The following is a 27272-nucleotide window of genomic DNA, read 5'->3' as shown; positions in this document are numbered from 1 at the left end:
TTTCCACCTATAACACCACTGAAAAGGGAAGGGTCAGCAGCAGTCACAGCAGCAATCACACAAGGCAAGCCTGAGGAGTTTTCAAAACAAAAGACAAAATGTGAGACAATAAAGGAAAAATTCCTGTCATTTGGCTTGGCTGTTTTCAGAGTTACTGAATAATGTCAACTGTAAATATCCAAGTCCAATGATTCCACATTCACTGTGAGCTTTTTCCATTTCTGCTGACCGCAGTTAACAAACAGAAGCAGCTTTTCTACTTCAAGAACCAGCACTGAAGTTACTTTTGTTATACACTGAACTGCTGTGTCCTCCAGCAGAACTATGTTAGTTTGAATGGCAACATTTTTAGTAAGACACCATTACATTCCCTCTGAAATGGTCCACGAAGGCAGGCAAAGGAAATCAGTAACATGCAAAAGTTAGCCTTGAAACAAACAGAACCAATTGCATTGAGAGATGTGAACACTTAAGGTGGGTGCCATCAGAGAATTAGAGAGATCATCTAACTGGGAACATAAACAGACTTTATTCACCCTCTTTACTGCGTGCAACACAACAAAAGCAACCATTAAATCTGAGAAGCTATATATATATATTATATATATATGCTTCAATCAGAAGAAGAAATACAATTCACCCACTTCACAGAGCATAATACAAAAGACAGACTAGAGAAAATAGATGGAGAGCTGCTATGGGAAAAGGAAGAGGAAGGAGATGTTTGGTCTAGTTTAAACTGCTTCCCTTGTCACTATCAGACCACCTAAAAAGCCACTTTCCCTCCTGTTTATGAGCTCCCTTCAAATACTGGGAGGCTGCAGTGAGGTCTCCCTGGGGTCTTTTCTTCAGGCTGAAGAAGTCCAGCTCCCTCAGCCTGTCTTTGTGAGATAGATGCTCCAGCCCTCTGAGCAGTTTTGTGGTCTCCTCTGGGCTCCATGTCTCTCTTGTGATGTGCCCAAGACTGAGCACAGTACCCCAGATGGAGCCCCACAAGGGCAGAGCAGAGTGGGACGCTCCCCTCCCTCGCCCTGTTGCCATTCCTCTCTTGATGCAGCCCTGGTTAATGCTGGCCTTCTGGGCTGCACACTACTGGCTCACATCCCTAGAAACCTCAAGTTCTTCTCCCAGTTCAGGGACTGCCCCAACCCAAGTGCAACACCTTGCCCTTGTTGAACCTCATAAGGTTCTTGTGGGCCTACTTCCCAAGCTCATTCAGGTCCTTCTGGATGGCATCTGTTCCTTCTGCTGTATCAGTTGCACCTCGGTGTCACCTGCAGACTTGCTGAGAGTACACTTGACGCCGTGGTTGTTGATAAGGGTATAGAAGAGCAGCAATCTCCATGCTGACCCTGGAGGATACTACTCATCACCAGCATCCACCTGGACAGAGCCATTGGCAGCAACTCTAGCCACAGCCATCCAGCTGACTCCTCATCCACCAAATAGCTCACCTTCAAACCCCTCTCTTCCTAATATAGAGAAAAGGATGTAATGTAGGAACACAGCAAAGACCTTGCAGAAATCCAGACTTCTAATACTTCAAAAACATTAATGACTTTCCTGTTAGAGATAAGCTATTTTTTGGATGTTCAGAACAGGTGAGAGCCAAACTTGACTCCTTCAGCAGAATGGCTGCAAGCTTATTACTGACTCACTTCAGCAGTTCAAGGAAGAACTTTGCCTGAGGTCCAGCTTTACCTAATGTACAGGAACTGAAATGCATTACACAAACTGGAAAAAAAATAAATGGGACTTACATTCAGATTCCGAAAATGTAAAAGAAAAGCCAAACAAGTTTTATCCTAGCCTGGAAAGAACAACATCATTAAAGGAAATTACCCAAGCAGTCACAACTGCCAGCAAAACCAGGCCAAGACAAAAAAAACCAAAAAACCATGCTGGCAGCACAGGCTAAATTGAATCCCTGGAAGAAAGTAGACACACACATTTACAATAACTATCTCTGTGTCCTGGACAGGATTTTTATTTTTAACCACAACTCAATCATTTACACAAAGTCTGCACACAGTATAGTAAAATTCAAGACTGCAACAACTGCCCAAATCTCACTATCCAGCAAACGTGATTCTATACAGACAGCAACACACATTTTAAGCCCACCTACCTGGAAGGGAGGAATACAAACGTTTGTAACAATTTACATACTTGAAGTTTGTTTTTAAAAGTGATCACTTCCATGAGTAACCAATTTAATGCAGCTTAAAAGCACATTGCAAGCCTTGTGACATTGTTTCTACATGATATTATTTGTTTTTTTAGGCAACATAGTAGCTGAAAGTTCTTAAGACCAGATCATCAAGTAGAGAAATAGATATTCGTAACAAGATCAGAGAAACAGTTGCATCAAAGATTTTAAGAGGCACACAAAATGGTTAAGGTACCAAAAGGAAATTACAGTGTTGAAAGAAAGTAAGGACTTCTAATTCTTGCTTCAGAGTTCGAAGCTCACTGGGCAGCAGGGACCTCTCCACTTACTGCCTTCTGTTGAGTGAAAGAGGTCAGTGTGCCATCCTCATACCACCCAGCTTCATCCCTGAACAACACTGCTGAATGGCAGTTAAAAAAGCACACAGCAAGAAAATAGATTGACATTGAAGTTCTTTGGATCAAACAGAGAGCCAAAAAAGCTACATGTGAGCTGTGTTTCAATGAACGTTCTGATAGCATTGATAGCATCACAAAAAAAAAAAAAAAAAAAAAAAAAAAAAAAAAAAAAGAACAATATTGGGTTTAGAATAGGTAAATCCCCAATTAGCCAGAATTAGCTTAATTCCTAATGCTGAAGTCAGTTCCCACAAATCTCAACACGCTGAGAACACTTCCAGAATGAGGACTGCTCTGAAAGTAATGCCTCCTATGTGATTGTGCTGGCAGGAGGGCAGCAGAGCTCAAACTTTCCCTCCATCATTCCATGACACGTTGTTGCCATACTGGAACAAACGTGTGCCATTGAACTCTTCTGTGCAGAAAAAAACTGCATCCATTGTCATTTATCAGTGCTTGCTGGACATTTATGGAGACCAAACAGAAGATGTGAGCCCAGTGGGTACTGTGTTTCAGCAGTGGTGACAGCGGGTCATCTCTGCTGTGCAGATTTTGACAGCTGTGGCATGCAGGCTCTTGTTCAGTAGTGTTGAAGGCAGTGCAGAGCTAATGGTGGAGATTGTACTGAAAAACTGTGTTCTGTAGCTAGGAATTTGCTCTATCAAATAGTGTTGTTGTGCTCTTCATATCTATTGTAGACTCTATGGAAATAGGAGCAACCTACAGACCACAAGGTGGTAAGAAGTTAAAGCTTAAGCCTCTTTTTGGAACAAACTAAGCAATACAAACTGTCACTAAAAAAAAAAAAAAAAGTTAGTTACAAACAGAAAACATCAATCTGCAAAGCCAACATCACGTAAGAGAGAAGCTATCCAAAAACAGCAAACAGCATTTTTAAGCCCAGTGTTAACTATGCACCAGGTTAGAATCACACGCCCTTTGCCCAAGCACCGTCTCCTTTTACAGTATAACATCAACAAAGCACAAAAGCATCTAAGAAGTTCTAAAGTTGCAGCACTATTTCAGTGTTCAGTACACAAGACTTCTTGCACTGGGATATAAAACCAAGGAATTACTCTTACAGCTGTAGGAATAATTTATGCTTCACCTCACTTCCAAGATAGCAAGTCCATGCAGCGTTTGACGTAATGCAGACCTTGCACAAATCCTTCACTATTACTGTTCAATTCTATTAATTACTAAAACATATCAGCAGTTTTCCAACTGCCTATAAACTCCTCCTAAGTAGTCCATGCAATCGTTTGTCTGCCCTCACCTGTTAGATTAGTTATGTAATAAAAAGAAGAAATGGGGAGGAGGATTTTCCTTGGATATTGTAGTCCTCAGTGCTATAATAAAGTTTAACCTGGGTTATAACTTGTGCAAGGGGACTTGAGCAAAACTCAAAAGTAGAAGCATTGTGATTTTACCTGTACAGATGTTTCACTGTTACAGCATATTTTAAAAGGTGTACCTCTTCCTTAAACAACTATTGGTTTCCAACAGTACCTTGTTGAAAATAAACTTGAGTTCTCCTTTTAAAAACATGTTGCTCAAGTGCTTTATTATTCTTGTTTTCTTCCAAAGCAGGATGGGCTTGGGAATTAGAACTGACTGCCAAGTTTCTAACTCCAGTGCTATTAAAGATCATGCATTATGAAAAATGGAACCAAAAGAAGTTAGAATGGCTGAGAGGAAAAATTCAGGCCACCTGAGAAAAGGCACTTGGCAAGGCTGGGCCATGGGAGTGAAGGAAAAATGAGAAAAGTGATAGGGAGACTGAGAAGAACAATACCAGATTCAGGTGGACAAGAACTGGAGGGAGAGGAAGGGAAGACATAGGAATCAAAATTCTCAGAGTAACTGGACACTGAAGAATAGAAGAGCTATTAGGGAAAATGAAGTCTGAAACTAGGCATGAAAAGAAGGGATTGGGAATTGGTAAGAACCTAGAAAGGGGATTAAGAAAACAAACCTTAAGGGAACATCACATCATCAGATTAAGCCAGTCTAATGATGCACTGCTGTCTATAAACACACACTGCCAATATGAACTCCACTCTGACAATGTATTTCCTGCCTCAAATGAGTAATAAATGTAATGTATAAGGGCTATATTTACACATTACCATTAATTTCTCTTTCAACCAGTTGAGTACACTGGCATCATTTACCTTCAAGCTTAATTAATGTACACACATGAGAAGAACAGATGATACGTGCAAATGGAAGCTGAAGAGACAGCAGAACTGTTTGCTTTACTGATAGCATTGCCCTAACCCATGCTGCTCATAAAAACTTGTATTTACTATGAATACTTGTGCAACGTAGAAAAGGAGGAGAACAGTGAAAAAAAACAGAGGCAAAACAGGAGCCAAAGGATCGAGCCAGGATGAAATGAAGTCTGAAGCTATTTCGATACATTAGTTTCTGATATAACCATCAAACCCCACAACAACTATGCTGTCAAAAAATGCACATGAAAAACCATAGTAATTTCCTTTTCTAAATCCTGTTTCTAGTGAGAAATGTACCACTATTTCTCTTCCTACCACTAGCTGTAGTAGATTTGAATGGCAATTCAAATCTTATAAACAAAACACTCAGCTGTGCCTATGAACTAATTAAGCCTGAGGTAACTTACAGACCTTTCTTCTTTCCCAAACACTTGCCTTCCCTCCCCATTCTCAAGTCTAAAAAGTAACACATTGAAGGACAAGATTAAGTTAGCTATCCAGTAATAATTAATAATTTAATTATAACATAGACTGGGATCGAGTGTACCCTCAGCAAGTTTAAAGGTAAATGCTTCAGAGGGAAAGAATATCATTCAGAAAACCTCAACAGGCTTGAAAGGTGGGCCCATGCAAATCTCGTGAAGCTCAACAAGGCCGAGAGCGAGGCCCTGCACCCACATCAGAGCAACCTCAAATGTCATCCCATGAACCAAAAGCTGATAAGCTCACAATTACATGAATGAAAAAGCAGTATCTGAGTTTATCTTGTTACCTATTTCTCTGAACCCAACAATTCCAAACATCTAAAGCATATTACAACCCCAAACATGTTCCTGCTTGACATGAATTCCTTTAAGCCCTTTCAGGCCTTATGAACGATGTCCGTTCCATCTTGTCTCCACACGGATATGCACTGGTGATAGGAAGCATGAAGGTTGGGCTAACAGTACCTTACCTCCCAAAGAAATTGCAAGCAGCTTTCATCAGAATGCTGTACTGCTTCAGCACTGAGTGTCTCATGCAACAACTTTTCTTAAACAAAAAAAACTCTGCATTACCTGGACACAAACTTGCTTAATTCTGAATACGGCCCCGATTCCATTAGGATGCGGAGGTCAGTAACAGCAGCAGACACATTCTTGTTGTTCTAGATCAGAGAAACAACAATGCAATACTTTAGAAGTTTCTCTAGAAAGAAATATAGGGACACATACATAAGATATACCAAAATCTACACAAATAATGCTACAGACAAAGCCTATAAAACTGTATTTTTAAGCTATGTCTCACTTCACGGAATTTTTTTTGCATTTCAACACATCAGCATCATCCAGGCAACAAAGATTTTGGAGTAACATCTGAGCTGCTCTGTGCAGAGAACAGACATCTGTAAAAGAAGATTTCTTTACAAGAACTTCATCTACTCCCTTCTGTGTCACTTAAACTGCAGATTCTTCTCATTTTTCAACACAACTCCTCCATCACATAAACCAGAAATCTCAAGCTTAATCTCTCTTTTGGAAAACATCCTAATGCTAAAATCCTAAAATTCTGAAGTCCTTCTTCTGCTTGCATTCCTTCCATTTTACAACCTATTGTTTTGTCTCAAACTCTTGTCTCATTTTACAATAACACAACACTGAGGGATACATCATAAAACGTTCCCAACTTCAAATACCTCACAAACTAAGAAAACATCAAGAAAAGAAAATCATTCAGTAGAAATGAAACCATGGAAGAACTGAAATCTTTTTTTCTATAAATTCTTGAGCACACCAGAGGAATACATCAGATAACAGTGAATGAAAAATAATACCTTGAAGACCATAGCAAACGTTTCACTTTATTATGGAGACTTTGTACTTATCTTTATTCTCAGTCACTACAGGGAAACAGCAACAGAGGAAACTATTGGGAAAAAGTGGAATTAAATGCAAACATCCCACAGCAATCCTTCTACTGCCATCAGCAGAGATAGAAAAAGCAAACCAAGAGGCTACAAAGTGTAATGGGTTGGGTAAGTAACATCAGGAAAAACCATTTTAAATTGAGAGCAAAAGGTTCAACACATGCATGGAGGAGCAGTTGTAAGCAGTTATAAGCAAATATACTGTTGTCTAAAAAAACCTGCTTTTCCAGGAAGCAGGCTAAAAACATCTGCTCAGATGCCATCAATGTCATCCCAGGGTCACATTAAAGAATTTAAATGAAAACTCTCGAGAAGAAAGCAATTTTTTATATGATTGCTTTCTCAATGGTTTTAGATCTGTTTAGGCAGATTTTCAAGCTAATTGCACACGTCTGCTACTAACATCTAAAAACAGCAAGAAGGAAAGTAATAAACGAATGCTTTTACATTAAACTGTTTTGTTTGTCCACATTTGGACCTTGGTAAGCACCTACTACGCACAAGAGTAAACAAACAGGAGTTTCTCCACTTGCACTCCAAGCCAGCAAAACACTAATCAGCTTTTCAATATGTTCTCTCCTAGTCTGATGGTGTATCAAAACTAAAGGATCAGCCAAGATGCAGAATATGTCAAGTAGTGAGCAAACAGTACAGCATCAGCACAGCCAACTTCAGCCACGGAAAGCTAGCCAGAGTGAACTCACATCTACCTGCTTTGTCTTCATACAATTGTATTTTGGAAAACAGCTTTCTACGTGCATGATTGTGATGCTGTAATGTGATGGAAAGCACAGCAATAGTGGCACAGTTACAAAATCCTAGGCTATAGCAAATGACAAGAAGCCCAAATGCAGCAGCCCTAGACACAAAAACAAACCACACATGTACCTCCTGACCTGTGTAGGTAACACCATAAACAAAAGCCTAGACATACGTATTGTGGCCAAAAAAAAAGTGCTCTCCAACTGTGTCTGCTTGACTAATTTACAGCTTTGCTGAACGCAGCCACAACTCAAAGACATGAAAAAGCACAAAATGTTGGTGATACAAATTTGATTAAGTGAAGCTACGTTTACACGTAACATGTATTGTGTTTTAAGCAGTAATCTACAGGTATTGTGTATTTTAATGCTTTGCATGACCCAATCTTAATAAAAGGCTATATTTTTATTAACTGAAGGTTTGGTTTGTTAATACAAACACACTCAGTTTCCTGTGTTTCACGTATCTACAAAGTGTAACTCTGTCAGCACTGGTTTTAGGTGGTAAACAGGCGGCTACTGCCACCTAGTGGTACAATATATTGGAACCCCACGAATACACTCAACAGTCAGATGTATCATCCGCGCTCCATCGACGTCAAATACCACAGAACACAAAGAATTTATCATTCCAAAGGACCACGCGAGTGAGAAACATAATCAAGACCCACGATTGATGCAGGTTATTTCCATGCCTAAAGCTAAATGCAGTTCTACACATCAATGCTACAGCAGCACTGCAAGGAGTCGAAGCTCTAAGCCATGCTGCAAAATAACTTCGTTCAACTCAGCTCTCAAAATTCCACATCATGGAACTGCAGACGAGTAACTAAATGCTCATCTCCTAAAGTCACAGTGGCTTCTCTTCGCCACCTTCAAAGTTGAGCTGAAAATCAAGTTTTCCTGAGAATAAAACTTCCCAATGCCAAAAAAAGTTATTGCAAACTCTTGCCCACTGCTGACCATTCTGAACTCTGTACTAACAGATTCTGACAAGAGCTTCCTTGCAAAAGGTGCCATAATTGGTGTAACTTCTGTGCAGTCCCCATGATGAAATGGCAGTTCACACCAATGAAGTGAGTAAGAGTATAACCAAAGTAAAAAAGAAGCTCTTCTTGCTTTTAACATTTTAGCTTTTCCTCTGTACCCTCAAGAGATGTGGGGCTTGGAACTTTCCATTCTCCAGTTCAAGATACCAGATTATAGGAGAATGTGGTAAGAATTTCATGCCTGGATGTAGAACTTGAACTTTAGAATTATTTTGCTTGGATGCACGTGGAACTCAAAAGCTGGGTCCATCTGTCATAGAGAGGCTTACATCAAGGAAGCAGCCATAATGATAAAACACCAGTTAAAAGTTTAAGCATTAACTTTCGTTCATTTGAAGTTTTGCTTGTTTATTTATTTGTTTTTAATATTAACATTAACTGTTACCTGCACTTCAAGAAGCTGGAATTCCAAACAAAAAGGCAAGGACTGGCAATTTCCTGATAATCTGTGCTTCTGAACTGTTCTATTTGCAGCTGTTGTTAAAAAATAAAAATAATAAAAAAAGAAAGTTAGCAAAATACTTATAACTTATTCAACCATTACCGTATTTCTTCCACTAATCATGTTTAAAGTACCAAACAATTCTGTTCATCATAGAAATCATGAAATTAAGTGTAACACGTTAAGAAAAGAACTGTTAACTTCATAGTAAACTTTTGCTTTTCCACGTGAAAAATACAGTACTTGCTCAGAAACTGTTTTCTCAATAAAGGCAGTTATCCTGAAATACAGTAGCATTTTCTTTCTGTTAACATTTGAAGTAGAATTACAACATGCATCTGCAAGTGTAATCAACTGAAACGTGTTCAGCACAGCACCAGTAACAGCCACAAAAATGCTTACTTTTTTCTAATGTTTTCTTAGAATGACTTGTGATCTGAATACCAGTGAACTTCACCAAAAAGGAGAGATCTCTCTCTAGACTTTCAAGTTCAGCCTTCAGGTCCCATGGAGACGTATGTCCCTTAAGTTCTCCCAGAAATTCCCCTTGGAATAATTTTCTGGAAGTAAAAAAATGGGAATGAGAAAAAATGTATAATAAACAAACAAAAGACTCAAGAGATGAGAAAATGTTTTGTTAAATCGGTACAACAGTATTGTTAAATTAAAGGCATTTGTAATTTGTTTTGAGAGCTTTCAGTCCGAGATCAGCTGTCAGAAATCTAATTTCAGTTAAATTTCTAACCTGTTTGTGTTCACTGCCAGGCAGACAGAGCCTTTAAGTTTTTATATATAAGCACTTGGAGGAACATACAATAAAAGTGAGCTGTGATGCCTTTAGCAACCTGACATAGCTTATCTAGAGAATATACTTTCAGTATGGAATATCTATTAAAAAATGAAAAGCTCCACTTCTACAGGTGTGACTGCCTATACAAGAACCCAGCTTTTTTTTTTTAAGTAACATCTGTGTGCACAACTTTGCACAGCCCACACATGAACTGACATTACTGCTTTTTTCAGACAAAAAAAACTAAACAAAACACACAGATGTCACTAAAAAGAAATTAACTACTTATTATTTGTAATCTTCTGTCACAACTGATCCATATCCTAAACAAGATCTGTATCGCAACAGCGCTGCAAAAATAAGTACAAGTCTCAATGCTGTAACACACAGACAAAGGCATAAGTGAAAGAATTTTGATAAAGAAATGTCAATAATCCAATACAAACAGAAGACGTACACTGACATCTGTACTTCTTCATCAGAAAAAAAGGTGGATTCCTGTTGGATATCTTCATATTTTTCAGACAACAGCTTAATTTCTGCTTCCAGTAGCTGAATTTCATCTTCATAAACTTGATAAACGCTGCGATCCATTTCTCACACTGCAAGATACTGGGAAAACAAATGTACATGTTAGGTCTCAACTTCCCCCAAAATGGATCAATTTCACAATTAAATTTACCCAAATAATTAATTTTAAAGTACAAATATGGCATTAGCCAACATTTCTCCTGCCATAACATGAAACAATCCAATTGTATCTCATGTCTTTTGAAAATTAAAGAATATTTACCATTTTAAAATCTCCCGAGAAGCTCTGACAAATACAATGATTTACACTGCTGTAATCAGTTTGTAGAATTAAGCAACACTGTTTGCTATGGAAGATTAAACTAATATGTGAGCCTTGATACTCAGCTACTAAATTCAGCAGGAATTCTGCCATCAGCCTGAAATCAGAACAAGGCTCCAAGACAAGCAGAACTCCAATCTTCATACAACAGTACTTTGGCATCAACATAATTCCTATTTAAACTCCTAAGAAACCCCATTATAAGGCTACTGGTCTACAAGTAGATAAAACATGGGAGAAGCAGCAGCTTCTTCCATGCAACAATTGTGAATGTAATAATGCTAACAATTGTACCAGCAAGAATCTGACAAAGAACAAACCTCTGTCTTGAAATAATAAAGTAAAAATGATCAACAATTAAGAATACTCTCCAAAGTATGTAAAAACTTAGGGGGAAAAAAAAAAGGCTTTGTTGCATTAATTCCTTAACAACAGAATCCATAGAGCCTAAATGTAAATCTTAGATCACTTGCAAGACATAAATCACTGCATAACTGTATGGGAACTATTGAGGCACAGCCTGAACCACTGATGGAGCACCTGGGGAAAGAACCCGGTCAGCACTGGGAGTGCAGGTGAAGGGAATTCAGCTGTGAGACAGGAAGGGGTGGAGCCTGGCTGTGCCTCTCTTAGAGCTCATTGAAGGGCTGACTGCCACTGGGGAAGGATGTCTGGTTGGGGATCCTTTCCTTGTGAGCCCAGATTTTCAGAGATGGGTGAGCACTTCTTTCTAACACCTTTCCGTTGCGTTGGTCCCTTTGTCATTACACCTCCTGCATCACCACTCTATTGCACTGATCCTTCCGATTGCTACAGTAACCGACAGATACCAAAGCAAAAAGAGGGAAGCAGCGTAGCAGGATCTCTCTGAGAATCTTGATCTGTGATTTCACCTCGGAAACCAGCAGTCAGCGGCAGCATCTGAGCAGTGCTCCAGGAGCACTGAGGGATGGAGCACAGCTGCTCTTAGCAAACACGGAAGCATTAACGAGCAAAAAGCAGTGGACAGGCACAAGGAACAGTCGCCTTACACGACTAAATCAAAAAGTAAATAAGGTTTTTAATTTAAATACTGGGACTAGAATGCCAGGCTTAGACACAGCCCATGCAAAGGGCTGCGCAACTCAACCCTGATACATTAATTTACCAGGAAAACGAACCTGCTCTGTGCTGGGACGAGAAACAGAAGCGAAAGGAAGTTAAAAAGTGCATTTTAGCACGTCTTAAGGTTGGGGTTTCGTCTGCTCGTTGAAAAACTAGAATGCACTGAGGATCGCTACGGCTGTAACCAGCAGAATCTCTGGAAACAAAAACAAAGAACAAAACAGTTGCGACGGGAGAAAGTTTTACCTGAAGTCGTCAGCTGCTTACATCAGCAGCACCGTCAGCTCACGCGGCAGGAACGCGTTCAGCGGGCTGGCAGCACGGAGCGGCGCCTGCAGGCGTTGCCGCCGGGAGCTCAGCCGCCCCTCACAGCCACCGCCGCTGCTTCGAAGCGCGCGCCCAGCAGCGCCCCGGGCGCTACCACTGCCGCCAGCACAGCGGGGGGCACCGCTCAGAGCCGCTGCCCTGAGGAACCGGTGAGCAGCTCGAAGGACGCGTCCCAAGGCCGTTATCCGAGGTAGATGTTATTAAGTGTTATTCACGCTGCTATTTACGTTTGCGGTTTTATTTTCTCCCTCACATCTCGTGAAAAATTCCCCTACCTTTTTTTTTTCCTGGTTGGTTGCGCCCAAAGCTCCCGCCATTCCCCGGCCCGGAGCTGCGTGCTGCTCTCAAACCCGCCCGGCCGCCAACAGGAACCCGGCAGCGGTGAGGGGAGCGCCTGGGCCCGGCGCCGAGCCCGTGTGTCGGGGCAGCGGCGGGAAGCGGGGCGGCGCGTGGTGGTGCCGAGGTGCCCTGAGGTGCCGTTCGGAGCCGGCTGCTCGCGGCTGGGGGCGGCGGGGCCGTTCGGAGAGGTGTGCGGAGCGCGCCTCGTGCGTTCCACGCCGTGCTGCTGTGGGCGCCCGAATGCCCGTGGCGTTTCTTTCTTTTTCTTCACGTCTTCTAGTTTAGCGTTTCGTTTATGAGGCGAGGCTGAGAGCCCAGAGGCTGGTCAGCCTGGAGAAGAGAAGGCTGAGGGGGGATCTTATCAGTGCTTATGACCTAGCGCCATTAGCTGGGTCCCTTTATCCAAGAAAAGCTTCCTTTACTCGCGTTTCTTTTTTCGATATCTGAAGAAGGAGCGATCGCTGGTGGCTGCTGCAGAGTGAGAGGCACGACCTTGTGCTTTGGCTTTCCTTGTTCTTGCTGCTGTTGCCATAGAGAACTTGCTAAGCCAGAAGAGGATGTGTTGAGTGTCAGAGCTGTGGCACAGCTCGCTCCCACGCCCTGCGTAACCTCTCGGTTGCTCACCTTCAGCTCCTCTGTTTCTTAACATCCTGCCTGGATGCCGACCTGTGCGACCTGCTGTAGGGAACCTGCTTTGGCAGGGGGGTTGGACTCTGATCTCTGGAGATCTCTGGAGGTCCCTTCCAACCCCTGCAATTCTGTGATTCTGTGTGATTAACAGATTTGTAGCTTCTCCTCATATCCCCATAGCATTCTTCTCTAAGGTTCTTTGTGGAGAACTTTTGATGGAATGGCTTTTTTTTTTCATAATTTGGTGTTTGATGTGATTGACTTAACCCCTGAAATGTAGGTGCTAGTGATCTGCTGCTATCTTTTTACAGGCAAACAGATTTGACTGCTTGACTCTTTCAATATGGAGAAGAAACAAGTTTCAAAACGGCTGTATGTCGGAGGGCTTGGCCATACAGTTTCTAAGGCTGAACTGCAAGAAAGATTTGGGAAGTTTGGACGTGTTTTGGATGTAGAGATTATTACCAGAAAAGATGAGCAGGGTAACAGTTTTGCATCATCCTTTAAAAGTGAATTGTTTTTCACATGTGAAATAAGATTTTTGCTCCGGAGGCACTTTATTTTCAGCAAATAACGTAATTTTCAGCTTTAAGGGAAATACTGAAAGTATGTAGAAATTAATTAAATATTTATCATTGAGCAGGGAACCCTACGAAAACTTTTGCTTACATCACTGTCAGCAGTTCTGAGACAGATCTTAGAAAATGTAAGTACGTATACGTGTCTATATATATTATTTTTTTTATTTTTAATAAATCATGTTCTTGAACCAAGTTACATTATTCATGGTACATCTGATGTTGTCTAGGCAGGACGTGGTTTTAGGACTAGGTGGACCTAGTTTTATTCTGTTATCATATGCATTTTGTTTGCTTTAAGCTGCAGTTTTTTTGAAAGATATTTTGCCAGAGTTTTCAGTATGTGGAAATAAGTAGTCTGAAAAAATTGCTTTGCAACTGAAGAGCTGATTTATGAGTTTATTCTTGCTCTTCAAAAGACATAGGAAGTGTTTCGACCACTTCCTTCAGAGCCATAAACCATTAGAAGGGACTTCCAGTGAGAGGAAACCCAGAAGGAGAGTTCATGTAAACATTCTTGTGTTCTGACTGTTACACAAATTCCAGAATAGTTGAATTTCAAAGTTATGAAATTACATATAATAGGTAGCAGTAAAATACCAGATGGCAATAACTATACATGAAGAAGCAGCACTGGTGACTTGGTGTTTTATTTAGGAAGCATTGCTATTAGGAATAGGAAAGCTCTTTGAGATTAGTTAAAAGATAGTCCAGCCCTTGTTACTTTGATTCCGTAAGTTCCAAGTTGTTTTCCTTGCTCATTAACTATATTTTTCAAAAAAAAAACAGGATGTTAATTACCAAAGAGTTTCTCTGACAGCAGCACAGAAACTTCAGAGTGTGTGTACCTGAATTTTAACATCTGTGTTTGAGCTGATCCATACAGAGCCAAAGAGAACGTTCCAAGTCAGAACCTTAATTTTGAATGTAGACGTTGTTAAGTGTAGGATATTGGACTTTTCATGCACAGAATGGATCATTGTTAAGTTCAGCGTGTATCTTTTAATGTAGAAAATATTCATTTCCAGTCTTCTTCTTTTAAAGGCGTATCAATTTTAAATAAAACCAAATGGGGAGGGAGGACACTGCAAATTGAATTTGCCAAAGAAAGCTTTTTACACAGGTAAAAATCAATCGACAAATTTTTTACTGATGTACCCTTTTTCTGTTTAACTTGTAATATTATGGCAGTGCTTTAGGCATCTGCTATGCTCCTAATCTTTCTAATTTTTATTGATGTTGGTGGGCTGGTGACACATACTTGATAGCACAATCTTTTTGCCACTATTATTCCCTTAAAGCTTAGCTATAATCAGAATAGTGCTAATTCCTTCTGTGGGAAGGGTTGCTGCCGGTTATGATCTAACACAGAGGCAAATCTTTTTACATATGTTGTGTACTTTTTGATACAGGCTTGCCATGGAGAGAGAGGAAGCAAAGCTGCAGAAAGAAAAGCCACGGAGAAATGATGAAACAGTTCTTCTAGAATCACTGAAAAAGGCTGGTGTTGTAGACTTTCATATGAGAGCAGTACCAGGTACAGAGGTGCCAGACCATAAGGTATGGGGGAGTAGCTGTCTGGAGAATTAAAACAAAGAAATAGAATTGTGCCCAAACTTACTACATTCATATTGCATTCGTTTATGCTGTAGGTAAAGAAACGTGTGAAATGTGATCATCTAACTTTTAAAAAGTAGTCTGAGGAAATACCTTACAAGTCCTTGACGTTTTTGTAATGAATCTTTTATGCAAGAATTCTTTTCTTTACTTTTTTCATGCTAATTTTTCTTTTCTTTTAGAATTGGATCGTGGGTAAATTTGGCAGAGTCCTACCTATCCTTCGCCTTAGGAATCAACAGAAAAATAAAATATCCTTTTTGTTTTGGTTGGACATAGATACAATTCCCTTCTTTCTTTCATCTTAATGGTAAATATGTATTTGCTAAATGGTCTTCATATTGACTACTATGGCAAGTTTGATTTACTGAGTCCTTTAAGTAAATGTAGCAAGTTTTGTGTGTTTTGAACAACTTCCTTAGACTGCAAGGCCTTTGTTTAAAGGCATGCTGTCACAGCATTCCTCGTCCTTGCCCTTAGAATTTAGTTTGTAGAGATTAGAATTCTGCTTGCGTAAAGGATCACGTTGCTTTTATTCCTTAATTCACATGAACATTGTGAAGTATGACCCATCAAAATATTGCCACAACCTTAGAAAGCTGGAGGAAGACTTGACACATGTAGTTCCTGTATCCAAGCTTACCTGGCATTTGGAAGAGAAAGAGGACAGCATAAGCAAGAAGCGACAAGGGGAGTTCCCTGTGACTAAGGAGCAACCTAAAAAACTGAGGCAGCTGGGCAGACAGGATGTGAATGGAGTGGAAGTGCTGCCTTCTGGGTGTCAGTCACATTTGAGAAACATAAGCTCATCACAGCTGGATCAAAGATTGAAAACCAAATCCAATGAGAAGTCAGAATTACCTCCAAGCAGTCTTAATAGTAATATATCAGGGCAAAGTTTGCTATTGGATAAAAACAGCGTTTCTAGAGTTGTGTTTCCAAATAAGAGAATGCATGCTTCTGACAGTGACACTGATTCCGAAGAGGAAATAAGAGCAATGATGATGAAGAAGATGGAAAAAGAGCAAACTAAAAATGCTGAGACTGAAAGTGACCACCTGGAAATTGTTGGAGATAATTTTGAGTTAAAATACAATACTCACTGGTCCTTAGGCAGCCAAGACGGCGTGAAGAAGGTTGTCAAAGGAAAGAGTAAAGAGAGAGGGACTATGGACTGGGACAATGGTTATGACTCAGCAGATACAGATGAGATTATTGCTGAGAGTAAAGCCCCAGGTCTGAGTAGCACAAAAAGTGTGGTTTTAGAAAACACTAAGCAGGTGAAGGTGGAAAATAAACAAATGTTATCTAGTAAGAAATGTGATTTGGTAAATGACTCCTCATTGAAAACTCACAAATTAAGAGAAGAATGTGTTGAAAGCAAAGGGAAAATGAGAAAACCTAGTATTTCTGCCTTGTCGAGTACAGCAGGGAATAGTACAGCAAAAGCAAGTCATAGTGAGAGCTCTTATTCAGAGTCTGAGGAAGAAGAGTCTGAAATGAGTTCCGATTATGAATCCATGATGCAAAACTGTTATCGTCTAGACCTTACATTAGATGACCTAAAAGCATTGGCTGCTGAAAAATCTGAGACATCAGTGGAAGAATTCTGTAGTACACAGAGTTCTAGTGAGTGCAGCATTAAAGAAGGTGCTAAAGGCAATGTCGTACATAAGCCAGAACATTCTAAAATTTCTCCTGCAGTTAAAAAAAAATGCATCTGTCCTGAAGATATACTTGCTGCCATTTTAGATGGGGAGGAGGATGCTGATGAGGAAAGCTCCAAGGGACGAAATAATTCATGTTTGAAATTCCAGCCCTTCAGAGGAATGGGATCCCTTTGTAATGAGTCAACTAAGGACAGCACTGATTTAAAAAAGAGATCTGTAGAAAGTTCAGGTTTCAAAGCTTCTCTTCCTTTTTGTGGGGAGAAGTCACCTGAAGGGCAATCTGAGAACCATCCGTTTTATTCTCTTGAAGTCAGCACTAAAAAGAAACAAAATATACATTGTGAACAGCACAACGAGTTGTCAGATGCTGCCTCCTTAGCAGATAAGAATGTTTGTGGGCCACATTTACAAGGAAAGAACACAAAGACAAATTCTCTGCAAGGTGAGCAGAATTCAGAGTACAGAGATACTGTTCCTTGCACTGATGAAAGTGAAGGTGAGAGCAGTGACATGGGTGGTAATGCTGCCATGTCACAGAGACATGTAAAACGACAACTGAAAAGCCCAAAACTGCTTTCAAAAAAAATGAAAAGAGATGTAAGCAGCACAAGTTCAGAATGTGAAGTTAAGCAATGTGCAAATAGGAAGATGAGGCTGGTGGATGATAAAGAACTTCAAGGTTCTGCTTCAAAGGAATCTGATACAAAAAAGCAATTGCAGGATAACCGGAAGAGGCTGGCAGCTCTGGAAGAGAGACAGAAAGAGAGGCAATTACAGAAGAAACTCATTCAAGGAGCTCTTTCCAATTTGGTAATTGCACTTGTATCTTATCTGAATAACGGGCAGTAAAGCAAAAGGGGAAAACATACGTATATATAATTTATATATAAAATTCAAGATATTTTGCAAGCTTATGTAATTCTTGATTATATTTCAGTTTTTGTTTTTGTAGTATGTATAAAATGTTGCATGCCTAATTCCTGGGATATCTCTAGAATGCAAAAGGTGTGCTGGATTCTTCCTTTACTCTCGTAGAAATGTGTCCAAGATACTTCTGTGTGACTGTGCTGAACATTTACTGTTAACCTGCCTATTTTATTATGTAGGATAGCCAGCCAACAGGCAAGCATAAACACATCATATTCAATTCAGATGTGGAAAGTGAAGCTGAAGTGGAAGAAACATTGAAGCAAGATGAGAGTTTGGAAGATATGCATGGAGTAGTAAGTGTTGCTAGAAGGAACTCTAGTATTCTTTGAGTCAATTCCATATTGATGGGACTGGAGCTTTTACTTTGAAGGCTATTTTTCATAGATTAGTGAAAGGAAAATTTAAACAATAAATATTTCAATTTATTTGAGTGATTCTATTCTAGCTAACATGAAGCAAATTTCGAAGAGTATATCATTCATCTGTGAAAGCTGGGGATGCTGGAGAATTTGTAAGGAGATACTGATCTGCATGCAAGATGTTTTAACTGTGATTTAAAAACAAAAAGAAGATGTAATTTTTTAGCTTACAAGGCATAATTATTTAGTTTGGAATTTCTTTGCTTTTGGTCACGGGAAGGGAAGGTTTTGGCTTCGCTATTGTGGGAAGGCCTGTTGCTCTTTTCAACACAGTGGACGAAGAATCTTTATTCATGCAGAGTCTTGTTTTATAAAGTGATGTTTGAGTCCAAAGAAATTGTGTTTTGAAGTTGTGGAGTGCTTACCTTTTCTGCAGTTCATATTTATCAACTGACTTAAACTATGTTCTGTGAATGAGACTTGTTCAGAAGGGTTTTAGACATTGATATTTTAATGTTGATCTTCCTTTCTATAATCAGGAAGCTGGAATTTTACAGCTAGCTCATATTGTAAAACCTGAGATAATTTTTATGTGGATTTTCTCAGGTATGTTGGAAAGCACATGAAGAAAGTTAATGCTGACTTATTTTCTCAAACTTTTGAAAATGGCTCATTTTCTGTGTTTTTCTTTTTTTAATAAAGAAGGAACATGATCCTAAATCTTCTAGAAGGCTCTTTGAAAGCAGCGAAGATGATCAAGATGAAACAGATGACGAGAGATTCAAAATTAAACCACAGTTTGAAGGCAAAGCTGGTGAAAAAGTGAGTGAAGCTATTAATGACTTCACTTTCTCATAAATCACCGTAACGCCACCTGAGAAGTGTGTAATATGTAGCCTTGTGTGCGTGTGCACTATGATTTTGACAAAGCTACCATGAGATTGTCTCCTCCAGAGAGAACAACGGCCGTGGAGGAAATAATGCGTGTTGGCAGGGGGGGTGAGGAGAAATCACAGGCGTTGCCATTTTTGAATATGGAGAAATTTCTGAAAAAGGCATCAAGCTGAAGATTGTCAGTGTGTAGTAACAGAGTGTTGGAAATAAGAAGTTATGATGTGTTGGTGATTGCTTCTCCAGCACTTAATAGAATTTCTTTTTATTTAGCTGCTAAATTTGCAATCACGGTTTGGCACAGATGAAAGATTTCGCATGGATGCTCGATTCCTTGAAAGTGAGAGTGAAGAAGAGGGTAAGCTTGTTCTTGTTTCCTAGGCAATAATAGTAGTAGGGCTATATAATGGAGCCTTAATTTTGGATGCTTGAAGCAACAGACAAACTATTTTTGCTTCTCTGGTCAGTTCTCAGAAAATAACCTCGCTGTACTTACTGTGTATTGGTCGCTGTGTTTTTTCAAAAACATGTTGCAAACACATTTCAGTAGCTCACCAAGGTATTAACTTGGCTGGTAAATCAATGTTTGAAGTGATCTTTTTAATGCAGGATGATACCATTTACCCATATTTTTCATAGGATAAGGGATGTCTTAACTGATATAAACTTCTTGATTTTTACATTCATTTCAGCTCTTTGTTTTGTAGTCAGCTTGCACTCCATTGATTTAGCAGTCTTAGAAAGAAAGATAACTTTGAGGTAAAATCACAGAACCCCCAAGGCTGGAGAAGACCTCCAAGATGACCCAGTCCAACTGTCCTCCTACCACTGCCATTTCCCTACTAAACCATTTTCCTTATTACAACACCTAATGTTTCTTGAGCACCTCCGAGGGTGGTGACTCAAATCCCTCCGTGTGCAGCCCTCCCAGAGCATTCTTTGGGAGAAGAAATTTTCCCTGATGTCCAACCTGGGTCTCCCCTGGAACAACTTGAGGCCATTATGTGTTTATATATTAGAAGGCAGAAAAGCTGAAAAATGCCAAAGACAAACAAACGAAAGTTGCATAATTACTTACTCTGTTCACTTTTTTAAAAAAACTTGTCTGATTTCCACGTGAAATAGGGGTCCATAATATCTGTAGTCAGACTAGCTGCATAACAAGGAGGAAAGCCTCTAATTAGCTTTATAATTAGGAAAGCAGCTTGCCTATTTGCATGAGCTCTACTATGATAGTAGTGTTACACATTAAGAGTTACAGGCTTACTCTGGTCATAATTTGGGAGGGAACGTTATTTATTTGTTTATTATTTAGGAGAAACCAATACAATGGAGGCAGATGAGGAAGAAGAAGAGTTTGCTGCAGAGAAAAAGAAAAATCTGCAAATACTGGGAAGTCTATTGAATATTGACCTGGAGCAATCAAAAACAACTAAAATGGCCATAAATGCTAAGAAATTCAAGTATGTACTTAATGTTCTTCCAGTAAATTTTATATAATTGGATTGTTGGGATTGAGACTTAATGTCTTAATTAGTCTTTGCCTGTTCCCTACAGGGGCAAACATAAACAAGCTAGACAAAGAACTGTGAGCTAGGCACTGATTAGATTGTTACTTCCATAGGAGTTAATAAGGTTATTGTTTTCTCTGGACTGCATGTGAGATGTAAGGTAAGTGTCCTTCTTTCAAGGTATTAACATAAAGTTTCCAGTGGAGATTTTTTCTTCATTTGGTAAGGAATTTCTTGCCCATAGCCATGAACTGCAATGGTAGAAGTTAACAATATTAAGTGTAGTGATATGCAGTTAGGAACCTTTTACAGACAGTTGTCACTGGAGTTGCAGCAATTGACTGCTAACTGCTAAATACCATTCCACTGCTGCACAGTCACACTTATTTGTTTGACTACTGTGCAGGTTTTATTTTCTAAAAACTAAGCACAGGAGGTGTATGGTGACTTCTGAGTCAGCCTGAACCACTGATGGAGCACCTGGTGAAAAGACCCAGTCAGCACTGGGAGTGCAGGTGAAGGGAATTCAGCTGTGAGACAGGAAAGGGTGGAGCCTGGCTGTGCCTCTCTTAGAGCTCATTGAAGGGCTGACTGCTACTGGGGAAGGATGTCTGGTTGGGGATCCTTTTCTTGTGGCATTTTCCTTATGAGCCTAGATCTTCAGAAATGAGGGAGCATTTTTGTTTCTAACACCTTTCTGTTGTGCTAGTTCCCTTGCCATTGTATGTCTTGTAATACTGTTCCATTCTGTTGATCTTCCTGCTACAGGAGGAAATACCTGTGCAACTCCAGAGATTGTTTTAGGAAACTCTTTTGGGAATTGCTTCTCTCTAATGCTCAGTTAATGATAGTAAGTGAGTATGTACTCACTTAGAGGCACTCAACCTGTGTTGTAAGCAGCATAGTTTTTTCCACACTAGTATTGTGGTCAGTCTAAACTTTTGATTTTCATAGTTGAAAGTCTTCATTTTATTTCTTTTCCCTCCCCTCAGATTGATGATTTGTCAACATGAAAAATTTGCTGCTGGTTTATCTATAGATAAATATCTATCCATATACCTATGCCTGCTTATCTTTTAGGAGATGTGCATGTTTAGTAGAACTTTATGATGCACAACTTGAAGTCTGTGTTATGTTCAATACAAAAACTTGACTAAAGCCAACTTTGTGTAATTTTTCTTGATCTTTTCTGAGCTTTTCTGGTGAAGAAGTAAATTTTAAAGTTTTCGGGTAACTTTGAGTTGGATATTTTAATGTCACATGGGTTGTTCTATGTTGTTTTCACTCTATCTTTACAGGGATATTAATGCTCTCCGCTACGATCCCACGAGGCAAGATCATGCAGTTTTTGAGAAGAAACCAAAGGCTATAGAAAAAGAGAGGTATTATTTCAGTTTGGTAACTGCTGTGATGTTTCCCTTGAAGGCTGGCTTTTGAAAACAGTGACTGACTTGTTTGATACTATGCAGACAGCTCTTTATTTCTTTAAGTTCACCTGATATTGCTAAGATAAAGATTATGACCAGTAGAAACTCAAAGTAATGTGTTGTCTTTTTAATCTATCTTTTCTTTATGTGCTATTTTCTGTCCTCCTTTTTCACCTTCAGGTTTCAAGTTCTGGGCTTTGGGATTTGCAAATCTGTGGACAGAAAGCATTGGCTCCTAACAGGTTTTTTTCAGGAATAGAACATGATATGAACACTTATATTTAAATTAGATATTGTCATGTATTAAAAGGAGATTCAGAGTGCCATTCATTGCAGAGTAGAATTGCTGCTGTCTTTTCATGGATTCAAACCTGAGGCGTTTCCCCAGTGCTTACCTTCAAAGGGTAGCAATTTGTGTGAGGTGAAAACAAATGGATTAGAAACTGAACCTACAGGATGCCCATGATGTCCTGTAGACCCTGGGATGTTCTATTGCCAGAGTCTGGAATTGCTAAGAAAGAGGAGAAGCACTGTGGTGTTCGTTTATCTTTTTTTTAATTGACGTTCTGATTTCAGTAAGGCTAAAAGGAAGAAGAAGAAAGAAGAGAGTGAGAAGCTGCCTGAAGTGTCTAAAGAAATATACTGTGACATTGCTGTTGATCTGAAGGAGTTGTTTGGATCTTCAAAGAACAAATCAAAAAAAACAGAAGAAAGACCCTGGGACAAAGATGAAGCAGAGGAATCAACCCCACGTGACCATCTGGGGCCTGATGCTGAGAGTAACATGGCTCAGGATTCTAGTGATTTCAGATTTTCCTTCTTTGATGACAAGGATCAGTCTGATGTAAAAGAAGGTAACAGTAGAACGTATGTAGGAAGAGTGCTGTTTCTCATGAGTTGATTATTCCAGACACTGTGGAGTTATACTGCATATTTTAATTTCAGAAACCAGGGAGTTTTCGGAAGATAAAGTCACTAACTGAGCAAAATCATTATGGTCTTCTCTTACTAAGATCTCTGTAGTTTAATTGCAGTTAATCATATTTGCATCCCTGGAATTTTATAAGGGGTGGTGTTGAGGGATAACCTTGTGAGAAGGAACTACTCTGTGGTTATTCTTTGAACAAATTATTGTCCACTGATTTTTTTTTTTTAATTAACAGGAACAGAGATACATTAGTCAAATCAGGTTTCATGTAACCCAGCAGGACTTAATAAATTGTTAATTAAGGGATTATTACAAGCGGAAGAAGTCCTTAAGTGTGCCCCTGAGATCCATGAACATTTTAAAATGTGTTTAATTGTAATTTCAGAAAAATTTAAACTCAGTAACACGTGTTATCTAGTTAATAAAACAGAAGAAGTCCTAATCTAAGGGAAATCAATATTACATGATAAAGATTAAAAAAATGAAATCAAGTCACTGAGTAGTACTGTGAAGATGACTGAAACATAAACAGGAAAAAATAACACAACCTTGAGAAGTACTATTAGTTCAGTAACATTCTGAAACAGTAGGGTTTCAGTATAGCAACAAGAGCTCACTAGAGCAAAGAGGAAATTACTTGACCACAGGCTGCATCCAGAGTTCACAGGCTTCCTAGCAATGAGAATCACTTTAAGCATTATCTTGTGTTATCTGTTTATTGGCTTGTATTGATTAAAAATCCTATGTAGCACTGTGGGGCTGCTGTGCAAACTACTGTGTTGACACAAAACAAAAAGACAAGTCTGTCCCCATTTCACATACCTTGGTTGCTCCAGTGATTTTTGTTGTTTTGTTCAACTTGACTTCCAAAAGACCATGTATGACATGTGAAAGCCTTGATGGGAGAACACAAATAGAATGGCTTTTGCAGCATAAATTATAAGTGTGTTGTGGATCATTTAAACTTGCACTCTTCCCCGTGAATACTCTTTGTTCAAATTAGAACTTACTGAGTTTTCACTGGAATAAAATGTTTGTTTTATAGTCTGTCTACTGCTGGGTTTGGAAATGGCTTCATGTTGCTGGGGGGCTGTATAAGGAAGAACCATCTTCTCTTTTCTGGCTGCACAGATACTGTGCTTACGTACTAAAAGTAGAGGGTACCTCTAACCTCAGAACTTCTGGCTAAGGGGATTAGTAAGTGCTCAGGTGCACGTGTCAGTTATCACATGTAAACTGAGCTGCTAGCAAGAGGCTGTGTATTTTTTAGGCAGGAGCATGTATGTGAAAATAGCAAAGTAATGAGTCCTGTCACACAGAGCCTTTCTAAGACACTGAAAGGAAGTTTATATTCCATTTATTACAGGCTGAAAATTTGAATAGGTGGAACTACTCCCAACTCAGTTAATAGTAACTGTTTTGTCAGAACGACCTGATCAGAACTGTGGACACTAACAGTGGGCTTCAAAGGAACTTCTGTGTTTTTTTTCCTGTGCAGTATTTGATATTTGATACTAGGATACGCTTTGAGGATGGCTTTGTAACATGTGAAAAAGCAAGCTATATTCATACTTGCCCATAGGGTCATAGAAAATATATGAAGGGAGTTTTTGTACTGTTCAAGTCTGTTATTTTCCAATATAACTATTTAGCTCATGAGTAGAAGTCTACTGGCAAGGAAAAGAGTAATCTGATTCTTGTGCTATTATTGCAGAGCCTTATGTATTTGAAGCAATAAAACCTATGAAAGTCAAATGGCAAGAAGATCCACGTTTCCAGGACAGTAGCTCTGAGGATGATGATGAACCAGAGGCAACAGAAAGTGAAAGAGAGAAAGAAATGCAAGTTCTCTTTGTATTTGTTGTCTTCTTGGTAGGAAATGATGCTGGGTGAATTTTAATAGCAGCAAGTATAAGCATGGGTAACTAACAACCTTCACTGTGCATCCTTAACCAAGAAAAGTCTTTTTTAACAGAAACCACTCCTTACTGCACAGAACATAGTATTAAAAAATGTTGCTATCAGACTTGATTTGAAGTTAAATATTAAAATAGAGTTTCTAGTAGATTGCGTGATATTTAACTGGGTACTGGTTTTGGCCAAGTCAAATAATGTCAAGTGTTCTTCAGTATTTCTATCCAGAAGGCTATATTTGGTTACTGTGGAGCACTGTTGTTCTTCAGTACTGCTATTCTCTGAAATACTGCAGCTTTAATATATGCTAGTGGAACTTGATACTAAATTCTATGGTGTTAACACTTCTTGGTGTTTTTCTAGGTTTCTCCCTTTACCACAATCAGGAAGTGCAAGGTTTTTCTTCTTCTCCAAAGATGATGAACGATTAAGAGGTGAAACAGAGTTTATTCACCTTTTCTCTCCCTTCCAGTCTCTTTACTGCAACTGAAGAGGGAAAAAGATTGCCTGGTTAATTAATTAATGGTTTCTAACTTAAATACAGATGAGATGTTAAGACAAAAAAAAATCACAACTTTCAGTCATCTCCTGTGCTGTGGGTTGTGGTAGTGCTTCCCAACAGAAACTGCAGCTGTTACCTTGCACTCTTATTTTTAGATCACTGCCTAATTTTTTGCTGATCTTTTAGAGCTTACAAATGTCACTTGGTAAACTAGCTAGATCTTTGGTTCCTTTCAGGCATCTATATGATCTTTTTTTTCCATGCTTCAGTTCTTACTAGGAATATTCAATATGCTTATCAGCCATATACACCCATATGGTTCTTGGTACTAAATAATGTGGTGTGTTCTTTCCTGTGAATGTAATGAATCCCATAGTAGAAAAAGAGTGGACTTGGTTCTGATATCTTATAGAAGTGATTATTAGGGCAATTTTAATTAATGTTCATTTTCTGAGAGAAGTTATAGATTGATTTAAAGAAAAGCATACAAAAGTTACTGTGTACCTAATGCAGTTGTTGTATTGTAACCTGATCTGTGTATCTGATTTACAGTACTTGTTAAAATCAAGCTCCGAGTTCATAGCAGGCATAGGTTTTCTTGGTAGACAGAATCACAGTGCTGAGCTTAATGTAAGGATTGCTGGTTTGCTGCAATTTGTATTTCAGTGTAGTAAGGAAAGCTACAGCTGCCCTTCATTTTTCATACCATGCAAAGCTGCAATGAATGAAACCTGTTTTAGTCAGCTGTGTGGTGGAGTTATGGGTTGTGAGTTATCTATGCAGACGATGATCTGATTTTTAACTCTCACTGTTTTGCATGAGACTTAAGAAGTGTTACCATATTCCAATGGCTTTAACCATATTAATTTGTTCTGTGCAGAGGGACCCAAGTTATTTTGCAGATCAGTTAACCTCAATGAAGAAAAAGATAGCTGGGAAGACAGGCGTAGATTATTACTCGAGGTGAGTATTTTAAACAACCTTTTTGAAAAACTATAGCTGAAATCTCAGCATGAGAATGGAATGGGGCTGTTTATTTGCCTTATTTGCAGTAAAGATAAACTTGGGAACTTCAGAAAGACAAACTTTGTCATATCAGGAAGCTAAATTGTTTTTTTATCCTGTAACTTCATGTTGTTGTATGTAGTTGGATAAGTTATTGAAAGCCTGTATTGCACAGGGCTGGTTAGTTAACTGCATGGAAAAAAAACAGTTTGAAACAAGGGGGTGAACTGACAACTTCTGATAATGCTGTGTTAAAATTGAAATATTTTCAGGAATGCCGGAAGAAACATAAGGATGCCAGAAGGAAAGTGAAAACAAACAATAAGTCTTGATGCTTTGTGTTTCTTCTTTGAAAGAGATATTTTTCTGCAACTTCTTCAAAATTCAAGTATTTCAAAGATCTAACAGGAAGCAATATTTTAAAAGACTCCTAAATCTCATTTCTGAATAGCTACATATTTATTATGTCAATGTAAGAAGTTCTTTTGGTTTTGTTTGTTTTGGATTTTTTCTGTATGGTTTAAATGTGACTTCCTTCTTTGTGTATTGACCAAGAAGTGAGTCATTTAAAAGAGGAACAGTGGATTCTTTTGCTGTGTTCTTGGGCCCCTGTGCTGCACGGCGTTGATGAAGAGCAGACTGATCCACATTTACATAACCTATATTCAGCTGAATGTAGTAGAGATCCTATTGGAGGATCCTTTACAAGTTTTTGGAATGTTCTACTTTCTGAGTAAACGTTTACCAGAAGTTTATGAAAATATGTATATAACTGGGAAAACCTATGAAACTAGTAGGTTTGTATTTCTTCACAAAGATAATTTTTCTACTTTTTAATTGTGTACAGACATTAATAAATAATAAGGACAAATGCTGGTGTTGTATGCTTGTGGAATGATATTTTTACATGTGAGGTGTTCTCATCCAATTA

General features: G+C 39.0%; 2 protein-coding genes across 7 annotated transcripts in view; one reads left to right on the top strand and one right to left on the bottom strand.

Moving 5' to 3' along the window:
• LOC122184844 (centromere protein P) overlaps nucleotides 1-12391 on the bottom strand; it is a 119168-nt gene extending 106777 nt beyond the window's left edge. Inside the window, exons 1-5 of one of the 2 annotated variants that reach the window (XM_042880094.1) lie at nucleotides 12316-12391; nucleotides 10214-10368; nucleotides 9369-9526; nucleotides 8910-8998; nucleotides 5864-5952 (exon numbers count right to left, since the gene is read on the bottom strand). In XM_042880094.1, the coding sequence (XP_042736028.1) occupies nucleotides 5864-5952; nucleotides 8910-8998; nucleotides 9369-9526; nucleotides 10214-10350 (473 nt within the window). In that variant the 5' untranslated portion in view covers nucleotides 10351-10368; nucleotides 12316-12391. Of the gene's footprint in view, nucleotides 1-5863; nucleotides 5953-8909; nucleotides 8999-9368; nucleotides 9527-10213; nucleotides 10369-11959; nucleotides 12071-12315 lie in introns of those variants that run through there. The other variant, XM_042880093.1, reaches the window with a different exon arrangement.
• NOL8 (nucleolar protein 8) lies at nucleotides 12162-27212 on the top strand. 5 transcript variants are annotated; one of them, XM_042880078.1, is made up of 17 exons: nucleotides 12162-12230; nucleotides 13321-13491; nucleotides 13653-13715; nucleotides 14632-14710; nucleotides 15000-15147; nucleotides 15387-15455; nucleotides 15759-17684; nucleotides 17981-18097; nucleotides 18866-18985; nucleotides 19328-19412; nucleotides 20370-20517; nucleotides 21864-21947; nucleotides 22569-22846; nucleotides 24635-24761; nucleotides 25198-25268; nucleotides 26217-26299; nucleotides 26614-27212. In XM_042880078.1, exons 2-17 carry the CDS (start codon nucleotides 13353-13355, stop codon nucleotides 26671-26673), a joined length of 3597 nt encoding a protein of 1198 aa, XP_042736012.1. In that variant the 5' UTR covers nucleotides 12162-12230; nucleotides 13321-13352; the 3' UTR covers nucleotides 26674-27212. The 5 variants fall into 5 exon arrangements, with proteins under 5 accessions (XP_042736012.1, XP_042736011.1, XP_042736014.1 ...); XM_042880077.1 differs by lacking the exon at nucleotides 12162-12230 and adding an exon at nucleotides 12364-12421; XM_042880080.1 differs by lacking the exon at nucleotides 12162-12230 and adding an exon at nucleotides 12462-12513.
• The last annotated feature ends 60 nt before the right edge of the window (nucleotides 27213-27272 follow it).

This window comes from Lagopus leucura, unplaced genomic scaffold (assembly GCF_019238085.1).
Source record: "Lagopus leucura isolate 7727_CA_CO unplaced genomic scaffold, USGS_WTPT01 Super-Scaffold_100026, whole genome shotgun sequence".
Lineage (NCBI taxonomy): Eukaryota > Metazoa > Chordata > Aves > Galliformes > Phasianidae > Lagopus > Lagopus leucura.
This window is presented reverse-complemented; position numbering and strand designations above follow the sequence as displayed.

Coding starts and splice junctions, on each gene's coding strand:
- NOL8 (XM_042880078.1), top strand. CDS start 13,353: ATGGAGAAGAAACAAGTTTCAAAACGGCTGTATGTCGGAGGGCTTGGC. Junction 15,148..15,386: donor CAGAGGTGCCAGACCATAAG/GTATGGGGGAGT, acceptor CTTTTCTTTTAG/AATTGGATCGTGGGTAAATT. Junction 19,413..20,369: donor AAGTGAGAGTGAAGAAGAGG/GTAAGCTTGTTC, acceptor TTTATTATTTAG/GAGAAACCAATACAATGGAG.